We start from the raw sequence: 13,172 nt of genomic DNA, 5'->3' as shown, positions 1-13,172 counted from the left end.
GGCCTCAGCCCATTGTTTCAGCCTCTCCAGGATATAATCAGGATCAGGATACAATTTATCAGTATTTTACATTAGTCAGTCCGTTACTTGACACAGAAATAAACAAGTACATACCCTGATCCAAAATATCTTCTTTTTTGGCCTTCTGCTGCAAAGAACTTTTATCAGCATCCTTGGTTTCTGAAAAATGCATTTAGTATACAATGTTAAGGTTTGTGTGTAAAAGGAATTGAGTATCTTCCTAATGGGGAAAAAAAGCCCTTCTGAAATGAACATTTAGTATTATTATATTTCTATAGCAGTTGCACGCATGTGGCAGTAAAACAACTGGAATAAAAAACTGTGATTTGTACTTTGCTACACAGACATACCAGTCAGATTATTTCTAGATAATATTGGTGGTGCAAGTTATATGCTTACTAGTGTTCAATATAAACATTTGATTCTTTCCATAACAAGGTAGTGGAATCCAGCAAACTAGGGAAATACTATGATTTAACTTTGTAGGAAATATATAGAAGATAAAGGAAATATTAAGAAACTGTAAGTACTTATAGCACACAAAGCAAAAAAAATATGTTGCAGACTGAAAGACAACAATAAGAAGAAATAGACAAAAGACTACAGCAGACATTTCCAACATAAACAAGAGCAGAATCCTGTGATGGTCTGTAATTAGTGATCTGCATTTTATTCAGAATTGCATTTTCTTTTTATGCAAATTCAGCATATCAAAGCAATACAGACAAACACATCAGTGAGCATAAAAAGACTTGAATAAAATGCATTACAAATTTTTCTCACCTTCATGATGTCCATGTGTGATTTTTGGCATATCAGACTTGACTGGAATAGGAATATTTGCCTCCTGTGGTATATTTCTGAACATCTCAGGGTTTGCATTCTGTGTGCAGGTCATATACGAGACAGCATGCTTGGCTTCCATGTAATACATAATGTAAAAGTTACACATTTCATCATTGGCTGTTCCCCTACAAAACACAGAAAAGATGCAACAGTTATAAAAAAAATAGCTGAATATAGCTGTTATTCAATTAATCTAACTTGTTTAGTAGAATATTAAAAAGTTGCAACGAAATGTTTAGAAGTCCCACATTAAAATATTTAATAGCTTAATTGCAGTGAATATCAACAATTTCAGTTTATACAAGAGAATTATGCCACCACTGATACACTTCTCTGTCAATCTGGGGCAACCCTAACTTAAAATCATTGCAAATAATGTCGATGTTTCATTTCAGCAGCTTTTATGACAGTTTTTCTCCTCCCACATTCAAATGCATCAATTTATCGGCCAATCACACTTGCTTCTAATGCAGCAAAACTTCATTTCATTACACATTAAGACGCCATAAATATCTCTTAAAGAGAAGACAGCGCTACCATCTTGAGAATAACTTGATCACAAGCTTCTGTAGGCAAAACATGAGTGCAAGAGGAATGATTAAACACTACCAATATTCAGTTCTTTGATAAATGTTGTGCGTGTACTTGAAACAGAAGAGACTTTTCAGTACTGCTACATAATCCTGCCTTCAATAGGAAATACAGCTGGTATGAGAAAGAATTTTTTCTGAAAAATACTACATTGTGAAGCAGATAATACAGGGTCTCTTTGTAACTGTGACCTGTTTCTGGGTGTTTTTTTTTGCTTTTGCCATATAGGTTGATATCTTTTATGGTTACAATCCTGACAATGGAATAGTCTAGAACTTATAAAGAAAGGTTCACAAAATAAAGGTCTTAACATTATGATTTTTTAATTAGCTCTCACAACTAACCAGTGAGCCCATACTCATAAAAAGAAACGGGGGTGGTCTATTAGCTGTTTGCAAAAGACGTCAGCACTGACTTTTCCAGCAGCATCCTGCAGCATTCATTTATTCACCATAGCAACAATAATGACATCAGCCAGAAGGGAGACAGGGAACATGAGAGAAGAGACTGTTTCGGAACCAGTATTTTTCCATGCACTGAAAATTTAGTGTCCCTTGGAGACCACAGAAATCAGACTCGATTTGGCAAGCTCTGCTTAAGATTTTAGAAAGCTTTAACTTCACTGTTGGTCTCCTAGTATCTGTCACTATAACTGCCACCTTTTTAAGACTCCATTAGAAAAGGGGAAGTGGATATCACACGATCCCTGGTTCACCTGACACTTGCTACAGTGTCTAAACATTGCAAAGTTGATAATTTTAAATATTTACAGCTAAAAAAAAAGAGAAAAACACTCTGTCAACAACAGTTTCAGTAACTTCACAGAAAGCCCAGAAATCCTTCCATTAGATATTTGAGCTCCTGAGAATGAGGTGTTGTTAATCACCTTCAAATCACTGCCACAGATATCTAGAACTGTCTCCAGATCTTGGTATATTAACAGTACACAGTGAAGCATAATGAAACAGAATTTAGCAATGAAAAGATAATGCAGTTAATCTTAAATATTGACTGGGAACATTTTGCTATTGGACCATAAACATTCTCTTGAATGGTACAATACCTGATAAATATATTTTGAAAGGGAAAGATACAGGTAGCACTGTTTGTTAAGTTTTAAACAATACATTGTATTGCAACTGGAAAAACAAGCAGCCACCACGGCCAATGGCACTTTCCTTTACAAGGATGTGAACTTTACACTGAATGGGCTCCGGGTCTTTGATATTTCTTGGACTTGTACTACTTGACACTGTATCAACTTTAATGTTTACTCTGAAACATCATTAAGTTATCTGCTATAAAAATGCAGTGGCTGCTTGAATGGAGTACTTACTGGTCAGTAGCAAAAATTAGACGAGATCTTGCTTTTTATATTAGAAATGGTTGACATGCTTCCTATTTGACAAAGGATACTTTAATTTGCAAAAGTTTGAGTTTGAGGACAAATCCTGCTAACTGAAATGGATGATTTATGAAACTTTTGAAGAGATTACTCCTGACACACCTCTTTACACCACAGACATTAAGTCTGTGCTCATGTAATTACCCTGAACTCATATGTAGTCAACTGCACAAGCAATCAGGTTTCACTTCTGAACAATAGTTTGCCAAACTCTACACACTTAAGAGGCATGCCTCAATACCTAATTAAATTTCTCAAACTAGGAGAGGAGGCAGGATGAAAGAGGTTAGTGTGAACCACGGGGGTTATGAGATAATGTAAGGTAATAAAAAGCAGTTAGTGTAACTAAAGAAAACCATGAAAAAAACCCAAGACCAAATGTGTAAAGAAACAACAGCACAGTAAGGAAGGCATAAAAACAAAAAAAGGACATATATCCTCCTTTCCCAATTTAGATACTAAGTAACAAATTTGATAAAAAATGACACTTCATTCATATGAAAGTGACTAGTTGACTATCAGAGAAATTATTACCTAGTTAAGAAGAGAATATGTCATGTTTTAACTATGGTTAGCATATATTATGAATGGTTAAGCTTTAACTGATTCGCTTTGGAAAAGCGAATGGACAAAGTGAATTCTAAGTTTGTTTTAGCCCTGCCTACTATGCATTGTAAAGATAAATCACATCAGGACTTTTAAGAACTTTTTTTCAGCTAGTTTAAGAAAACAAACAAACAAACAAACAAAAATACACACAGAGAATAAAGACTGGGAAAATTTCCATGCAGGCTTGATCTGATTCTTTTCAGATATGTATTATTTAACAGCTTCCCTTTCACATTTCATTTTCCAATTTTTACAGTGTTTATGTTTAGAAGTCAAAGGTTCTTTTAATATTTCTTTTGGACTGATGAGTTCTTCTGAATGGGGGGAAGACAACTGCAACATCGGAGGAACATTTTCGAAGATTTAAACAACTTTCATTTGGATTTCATTCAATGGGGCATTGAGGAACCTGGTCTAGTGGAAGGTGTCCCGGTCCATGGCGGGGGGCTGGAACTAAATGATCTTTAAAGTCCCTTCCAACCCAAACTACACTATGATTAATTTAATTTAAATTATTTTAGCTGTGTATCTTTGCATATACCCAGCATTGTTGTGAAAGCATCCCTTTTCACCCATTCATTTTGTACTATAGTGATAATTATTTTCCAACCATATATATGCTTTTATATTATGCATCAGTTTTTGTGTAACAGTTTAAATATTTGCTTACAATGCTTATGCATTGTTACCCAAAATTCATAGGTTGAAATTATGTAATAAAAATATAAATATCTGCTTGTTTCTCTAATTTCTGTTTCTATTACTTCCCCATTGAAGCATATTAGTACCTTGACAAAAACACCATAAAAAACCACCACATAACAGTCTTAAGACTGTTCCTTAAACTGTAAGGATTATTCAGCAAACAAGAGTTACTTTAGGGAATGTTACAGAAACATGACAGAAGCTTTTAGAACTTGTAAAAAAGGGTCTACAGTTAAGTTAAGGTTTTGCATTTATTTTTGTTAGTGTTATGGCTTTTGTAAAACCTCTTCTCAATTCATCTTGGTTCAGCTGCTACTTATCAGTATTTTAATTACTCACTGAAAGGTGATAAATTTGTGTTGAATCCTTAACTCTCTACTGAGATGCAATCTTAGGATGCGCAGTGCATTCATCCCTGGGGGTGCTGGAACACATACTTCCAGAAAGGAGAGATTTCACACAGAATATTAGGAGTTGGAAGAGACCTCGAAAGATCATCTAAGTACAACCCCCCCTGTCAGAGCAGGATCACCTAGACTAGGTCACACAGGAACATGTCCAGGCGGGTTTTGAATGACTCCAGAGAAGGAGACTCCACAACTTCTCTGGGCAGCCTGTTCCAGTGCTCTGTCACCCTCACAGATTTCTGCAGGGTATCTTCATATCTCTATATATGCAGTAAATTACGGTTCAAAGAACTGGAGCCAGTTAAAAGGATATTTATACTGCATCTATTTTTACAAGTCAACTTGATCTTACAGGGTTTGTCATCTTGAGCTGAATAGCATCACTGACAAACAAGGGTCAGATTTTCCTGTTTATCATTACTAGTCATTTATGTTTTGTTTTTCATAAAAACTTGTGTATTTTTATATTGGGAAAAAAAGGTAACTGTTACATTATTCTGAATTTTTAAGGTTAGTTTTTATGAAGGATCAAAATGTATCAGAATTTTATAAGCTTTCATAAATTTTCTTTCTGAGATAATGAAAATAAATTGTGAAGCTTTATTACTTTGTTTTGAACAATAACTTCAACTTTTTAAACACAAGATTTTCTAGAATTGGTATTATGAATTATTCACAGAATCACAGAATCGGTCGGTTGGAAAAGACCTCCGAGATCATCACATCCAACTGCTCCTGTCTACCCCCTAAACCATATCCCTAAGTACCTCGTCTACCCGCTCTTTAAATACATCCAGGGATGGTGACTCCACCACCTCTCTGGGCAGCCTGTTCCCGCGTCTGACAACCCTCTCAGTAAAGAGCTTCCTCCTTATCTCTAACCTGAACCTCCCTTGGCACAGCTTGGTGCCATTTCCCCTTGTTCTATCCTCCATCACCTGGGAGAAAAGACCAGCACCCACCTCTCTACAACCTCCCTTTAGGTATTTGTAGGTGGTGATGAGGTCTCCCCTCAGCCTTCTCTTCTTCAGGCTAAACAACCCTAGTTCCCTCAGCCGCTCCTCATAAGGCTTGTTCTCCAGACAACTATTTGGTTATTCTTTAACTGCAGAACAGCCCAACATCTGAGTAAGGTGCTTGGCAGCATAGCTTCACTTCAGAAATATTCTGAACACTTCAGCAAAGAGATTATTCACGTAAGTAAAGTAAATGAACACCGTGTAGAGTTAAGTCTTTAGCAAACTGGAGAGCAAAACAGACCAGTCTGGCAGAATTTAACAGTCTGTTAGAATTATCTTGGAAGAAGACATGAAACAAATACATTTCTACACATAACCAATACCTTGCAGAAAATTAGGAAACTGAGCAAATAGAGAAAATTTACCCTATGTGTGTCTCTGTAGTTCTGCCTTCACCACTGAACACACATCTAGCAGCTAGGATATCATCATAGCTAACATCTACAGGATGTTCTACTGGATAGAATGCCTGTAAGAGAGGATGATTCACCATAATTAGTGAAAGTGTCTCATATCATTTATGTTAATATACACACACATGAGAGTGACATTTGCTGCACATCTGAAAAGTAATTTCAGAACAGTTTTTGCATCATAATGTAATCGTGATGATACCTGACAGTATTCACTTCCAGTGGCACAACAACATGTACCAGTGGAAGCATCAGGACACAAATCTGTGGGTATGTGACTGCCAATTCAGCTTCTCAGTTTTAAAGAATGATAATTAAAATTTATAGTTAGAATTAAAAAACAAACCAACCTGTGGTAGTTGTGGACTCTGTCTACCAATCAATGTCCATTGACCATTTCTCACTCTGTATCCACTCACTACTTTTCCTATAACATACCAATATGTATGTGAATATGAGACATACTTCTAAAAAAGTATGTTATGTCAGCATTTTTCTGTTAAATATTGCAATAAAATCCTTACCTAGTTTGTGTGTATGAACTCTGTAGGCAAAAAGGTGCATTGGAAACCTTTTGTAATGGCAGGCAATGTCTGCATCAACCACTGTTAAAATATGATGGCAATAAACAAAGAAAAACACATTATTTATCAAACAGAGAAAAGTTACACTACTGTACTCCAACTAGTGTGCAAGTGGTTTAAAAAAGGTATATGTATACTGGACAACAGAAAATTTCAAAAGATATTGGATAATATATTGTATTTCTGCAGTGTTTATCTCAAGACAGTTGTAAAGAAAAAACAATAAAATGTTATACAAGTCACTTGAAAATTACTTTCTATGATGATGCAGACACAAAATGGCATTTTTTCCAGCACATACTACTGCTATTTAACTAATAAATGAACACCTTAGCTTACAGACTATGTCAAGAGATGCTTAAAATAAACATAGCTATGGTAAATAATCTAATCAGGAGAAAATGAAAATAAACTGATATAATCCTAAACTGGTACAATTTATAATGAAGATCTGATTTTATGATCTTACAGTTTTAGGTCCAGTCTCAAAGATTTAAGTGTAGATCAACTTCCTTCAAACAGAACATTACATGCTAGCTTGAAAAAATTACATTAGGACTATACAAACTGAGTTTCAGGTAAAATCCACCAAGTAGGATTCTGAATAGAAAATGTTTGGAAATGTTACAGTGTTTTTTCAGCATTTTGTCCTTTTAACTAACTAGGAACATAGGAATAAAATTTTTGAAGAGCAGCTCCTTACTGGTAGGAATACATTTATTAAATGAATTAAATTCATTTGTTAAAACGTAACACTTAGCAAATCACAAATAGAATGAATGACAAATGCAGATGAAGAAAGTTCAAAAAAAATTTATGGTTTTTTTGGGGGGAAGAAGGAGAATAGAAAAATAGGCTTTTTTGGTAAAATATTAAGATGAAAATAAATCAAAGAAATACACTTAAGAATCCTAGAAACTTCAGTACAGCACAGATCATTACTGTTTTGTACAACATCATTTTCTACAACATTGACTGTCTTTGCATACGTAGTCATCAGGAAATATGATATAATTTTAAAATTATAACTATTGTTTCATAATTTGTTTAATGAAGCAATTCATTTATCCATCTACAATTCAGAAAGTGTCTGCTAAATCTTCTTCTACAATGAGCACTAAAAATAAATCAGATGCTGAAATTGTATAATCACTTTGTAGAACTACGACTCACCTTTCTCGCCTGGTGGTATTACAGTGTTCACAGACATCATAAGATACATTCCAGCAATCAAAGGCTGCCTGCAATTAAAAACCCAAGCTCTGCTAAACAAGTCCTTTGTAAAACCCAACTGCAAGTGACATGAAATGCTATACCATTTAACACCACTAATTTCTAAATATTGGATTATGTCTGAAGCTGGTCTATTTGAGAAGGAAGCTGTTATACAGCACTTCCTTTTCCCTCCTTTTATTCATACCGAGCTACAATTTTTAAAGCACCTTCAGCAAAGTATAGGACAAAATTATCTATGTAATTGCTGTCCTAATCCTAGGTTTCTAAATATGAAGCTCTTAAGATGGACTAACTCAGTATTGAAAGCACTGTTTCATCAGGTTTCTTAGTAGAAAAACAAAAATTTTTGCCAACAGATGACGGATGGCTTCAAAATTCTTAATATTGTGAAGCATGTATCAAGTTTATTTCACGTTTACGTAGAAATCTAAAGGAGGGGTTTCCATGCCTTCTGTTCTCATGAAAAGAATCAGAACAGGTAAGTATTCTCAAAGATACTTACTTTTGATGTGTCAGATGTAAAGTTACACCAGAGCAGTCCTTGTGTTTATCTGCAAAAACCACAAAACAGTTTTATCATCAGTAATTGAACTCACACAAAATTATTCCACATTAATAATATTCTTCTGCTGGACAAAAAATACCAAAAGACAAATAAGTTTTAATCTTACTGTTTGCAGCAAAACTTTCACACTGTGGAAACATCACTCAAATCTGCACAAACCTGAACATCACAGTGCTGCATCTGTACCAAAATCCTAATAAAGAGCAAAACTTTGGTGGATGAAAAACTAACTAGTTTTTTGGCACTAGAAATTGCAGATCTTTATGAACCAGCACCTGGGAGATGAAACAGTGTTATTTTTACAACAGAAGAAGTTGGCTTGCTAATTTGTATTTTGATAAAATCTAGAAAAATGAAAGATTTGTGGAAAAACAATTATTGTAGCTATTAATAATGAAGCAGCCAGAAACTCTTGTAATAAAGTTAACAGCTGAACTTGGGATACCAATACAGACAGAGGTTCTTTTTAATACTAGATATCCTAGCAGGACAGTAAAAATAGTTAATTAATTTCTTAATGTATTGTATCAGCATTACACAATATGTTTGAAATTTAGAGATACTATTGTCTTGATAATTACTCGGCTTTAGCTGGTGGGATGTAGGACCTGATGTAGGAAACAGAATTTCAGTATAATAACATACATTCTTAAGTTTCATTTTTATGCAAACATGGATGTTTGTACAGAATAACAGCAGAAACTGAAAAATTAATCTAAACTTTATGATAAAAATTTTGTAATTTAAAGCACAGTCTTTAAAACAAATTTAAAATATACTCTTCCATCTTTTTTAAAAGTTACTTCTTCAAATACCCAAAACTTTCCATAAATACATTCACCACATGAAGAGTCATTTGGAGGTGTGGCAGAGAGAGAGGTAAAGAAAGAGGAATTAAAGATTGAAGGATCAAATAAATGAATAAGTGAGATTAGAGAAGGGAAATATTACAATGTTGAGATATGATCAGCATTGGCTAAAAACTGAAAGAAATACTGAAGTTATGCCATGCCAGAAAAAGCACTAGTTTCCACCACAGATAACAAATGTTGCTTCCAAATGGCCAAGTCATGAATCCAAAACTACCAGAAAGACTAACCTATCAGGACAAAAGTAGGGGAAGAGTAGAAAAACATGCAAAAGAAACAGAAATTAAATTATTTGGCCATGGTTTTACTAGAACTTTGAGATATGTATACACTGTTCATCCTCTACTCTTCAATGCAGGAAGCTTCACTTACAGTCCAAGTATGCTGTTTGTTACAAAGGCCTTTGTGAAGTCTATTTCGTCTCACTTTCCTTATTTCCAACTAAATATTTTGACTAAATTTTTGGTTATTCATATAACACAGGTGATGCTGCAGAACTTTGCTTTAGTAAGTTTAACATTGTTAGAAAGTTTTACTACATCAGTTTTAATGAAAGTTCAGAAAAGCTTGCTTACTTTCAGAACATTTTACTGTATTACTTAAAATATAAAATTAAAAAATTTAAAATGCAATCACTAGCTTTGGGTCTCTCAGTTTTTCAATTTGCAGTTGAAAACATCCCCATCCTGTCTTTTAAACACTGCTGAAAAACTATCCCAAAACAATAAAACCAAACTTGTCATATGCCAAAGATGAGTCATGTTTGAAAAATCTAACCCTTACTATGTCATAGAGTCTTTTAAAAACAGCATTGCAGGAGGAGGGAAACAAGTCCAATATATTTCAATTTGCCAATATTAAGTGTTTTCACACTATTTAAATTTTCAGAGTATAAAAAGATTTTTAATGCAGTATTATATATATCTAACTACTTTGGTTTCTTTATTTCAGCTATTCGGCAAATACACACTGCTCTGTGACAAAGTAGTTACTAGTTACTGTTTGCCACATGACAAAGACCAGAAAATGCATTTTTATATACCTCAGAAACAGGTTCAAATGAAAGTCATGCAGAGTGTACAACTGAAATGAAACTAGAAGCTGTGCTTATGACTGTGTTATGCGTGTTGTGCAAATATAACACATCCATACTAAATATTACATGCTTTTATTTATACATGTCAAACAAAATCAGTGATGCATGTTAAAGCCTAACACTAGCTTCAGATTTTAAACGCATTGTTTTAAAAACTGTACATGACAACTTTGTAATGATAATTCCTGGTTTAACTGCCAATAAGTGCCTAAATTAGCTAAAAAGAATCACCTGTGCTACTTCTGTTCATCATGTTTTCTAGGAGAAATATCACAAATACTAGAAATACTCTGTTTGTCAAATGAAACACTCATAGCTGAGGAGAAGTCAAATTATCCTAAACAGAAATGGTCTCTCACTGCAGGCTGAATCTGATAAAGACTCCAATGCAAGACCGACAGGCTTCCTGTGCTCTGAACTCCTTAGTTACATACATGATAATATGCCATAGATATTGAGATTCTCAGGGTTCCTAGATTATAATTCTGTGTTTCTTTACTCAGAATTAGAAAAATAAACACTGTTAGAAACATATTTTCTTTGTAATCTGGAAACATAGATTATAGAGCACACTGTTCAAACTATTCAATTTATTCATTGCTCTATTTCTAATACTTAATAGGAACAGTATAGCACTCATACATGGCTACTAGAATACTCAAAAGCCTTCACTGTAACAGTAGTCCTTTTTCAGAAGATCCAAATCCCCTGTTACTTTAAGGTTAAGCCTTTGATTTGTACCAGAATCTCCACATATGGTCTAAGAATTTGTTTTTGCTTTATTAAAGATAAGAAGTAGCCACAAAGCCGGAGCACAACCTCTAAGCAAGGCAATGCCAAAGCTAATGTCCTCTGGGAAGTAACTTAGCACAAGTTACATTTGAAAAGACAAATACATGCAGCACAAAAATGAACCTGAATTCTTGCTAAAGAGAAAGAGAAATTCAGTATGTTGCATTAAATATTGATATTTAATATTTTATACAAAAAAGAGCACTAGCTGAATTAATCTTTTTTCATGACAGTCAACATGCTTGCTCTTGCTCATCTGTTCACTCATCATTAAAGTCTAGTAACACGTAGAAAAAACCACTACCTTTATGCAGTTTGTGAAAAACAAAATGCATGCACAGACTCCTCAGTGCCATGTTCACAACTTACTTTCCAAATAAAATAGAGAGAAACAATTGTTGATCCTGGTTCAGTATAAATTTTTTAACAAATGAATTCTTGTAAAGGTCATGGATGACTGATTTGCTGAAAGAATATCATAATATTTCAGACAAGAATATCTGGCAATATGCAAAACTGATTTTATTCAAGACACCAATGTTAAGCCTTCTGGTTTTCAAAGAAAAGCACACCAAAAGCAGTGATCAAATAAGACTAGAACTCAAACGACGGCTTGCAATTCAAATGCTTATGAAGAAAAGGGTTATTTTTAGGACATCTACCAGCTTAATGGCAAAAATTTATGACTCTTCCTAACCAATAAAAGAAGCAAAAACCACCCCAAAATAGAAACAAACAAAACAGAAAACAGGCAAAACTCAACACTAAGAATCCCACACCCTCCTCACAAAAGCATGTGCATCTGTGGTTCTATATGTAATGTGAGTAACAACTCTTGCAAAGAATGATAATGTGAAGAAATAAGTATCTTCTCGGTGAAGAAGCGAGGGTTAAAAGGAGCTGAGAATGCAAATATTATGCGTTCCTTGTGCAAGAAAAGAGAGGGAACAAGAAAGGGAATTAGAAATGAGCGAAAGTTGCACAAAAATTAAAGAATCTCCCAAAAGTTTGCTCCAAGCATATTGACAAAAACTGTTAATTGCTTCAAACAATGCAACAGTTACAAACATAGAAAATGACAGATTGTGATTACCTTTTACACAGAACAAGTTAAACAGTATTATTACTGATAACTTTTAATTACTTTGATTCTTAGGGATAAGGTATAGATTCTTACATATGCTGGAAAGGACAAAGTTAGTAGTATGGTGGGTTAGAAATAACATTAATATTTGTTATAGGGAGGGCAAGAAAAACCAAATTCTAAGGATAGGAAGAAAAACCCACATTTTAAAATTCAGATCTGAATGCACTTATATGGAAGCACAAATCAAGATCGGTGTGACAACTGCATTGCATAAAGTATCTAAATATGAATATCTAGCTCTAGATTATAGCTAAGGAGGCAGGGAAAGCATAATTAGTTTAATAACTGGTTAATGAAATGAATAAAATACCCTTTTTGCAAATAGTTGGAAATGAGAGTTAATACATTTTAACTATGACATTTAAAAAAAATATAGGAAGTAGGATTGGGTGCTAAAACAGAAATAATTACAACCTCAAGCAAAACATTTTGTATGTGCAACAACTTGCAAGTCAGAAAATTAAACTCGGAACAGTGCAGATGAATCTTTGATGTGCAACTGAAAGCATAACTAGTTACATGAGTATATTTAATCATTTGTCTTCTATTCTGAGTTGCAACAACTGCATGAGCTAACAAACTGTAATGACTATATTCTCATACTCTGACAAGCCACAGTTAATAACAGACATTGAATATCCATGAACACTACAATAAAGGTTTAGGACATTTAAATTATTATATTTTTATCTCCTGGAATTTTCACAGGCAGACTACATTAAACACTTTTTTGTTCACACAAATGGCAAAAAAGGCAGACTATATTTCACTTCAGAAATAAGGTATCAGACTACCAAGTTAAAAGCACTGAAATAAAACAGAAGGCATTCAGTCATACTATTTAAGTGTTGAAACAGTACATGAGAC

The 13,172-nt window shown here is 34.0% G+C and overlaps 1 protein-coding gene across 1 annotated transcript in view; it reads right to left on the bottom strand.

Moving 5' to 3' along the window:
* Positions 1-114: 114 nt before the first annotated feature.
* The window catches only part of LOC104543902 (peptidyl-glycine alpha-amidating monooxygenase-like), a gene marked incomplete at both ends in the record, with an annotated part of 15,526 nt that continues 2,468 nt past the window's right edge, over positions 115-13,172 (bottom strand). The window contains 7 exons of the mRNA XM_010188622.1: positions 115-158; positions 792-992; positions 5,969-6,072; positions 6,367-6,443; positions 6,541-6,621; positions 7,774-7,841; positions 8,339-8,387. Of these exons, the coding sequence (XP_010186924.1) occupies positions 115-158; positions 792-992; positions 5,969-6,072; positions 6,367-6,443; positions 6,541-6,621; positions 7,774-7,841; positions 8,339-8,387 (624 nt within the window). The remainder of the gene's footprint in view (positions 159-791; positions 993-5,968; positions 6,073-6,366; positions 6,444-6,540; positions 6,622-7,773; positions 7,842-8,338; positions 8,388-13,172) is intronic.

The sequence above is a fragment of the Mesitornis unicolor genome, unplaced genomic scaffold (assembly GCF_000695765.1).
Source record: "Mesitornis unicolor isolate BGI_N332 unplaced genomic scaffold, ASM69576v1 scaffold3087, whole genome shotgun sequence".
Taxonomy (NCBI): Eukaryota; Metazoa; Chordata; class Aves; order Mesitornithiformes; family Mesitornithidae; genus Mesitornis; species Mesitornis unicolor.
The sequence above is the reverse complement of the archived record's forward strand: the minus strand, read 5'-3'. Positions and strand labels throughout refer to the sequence as shown.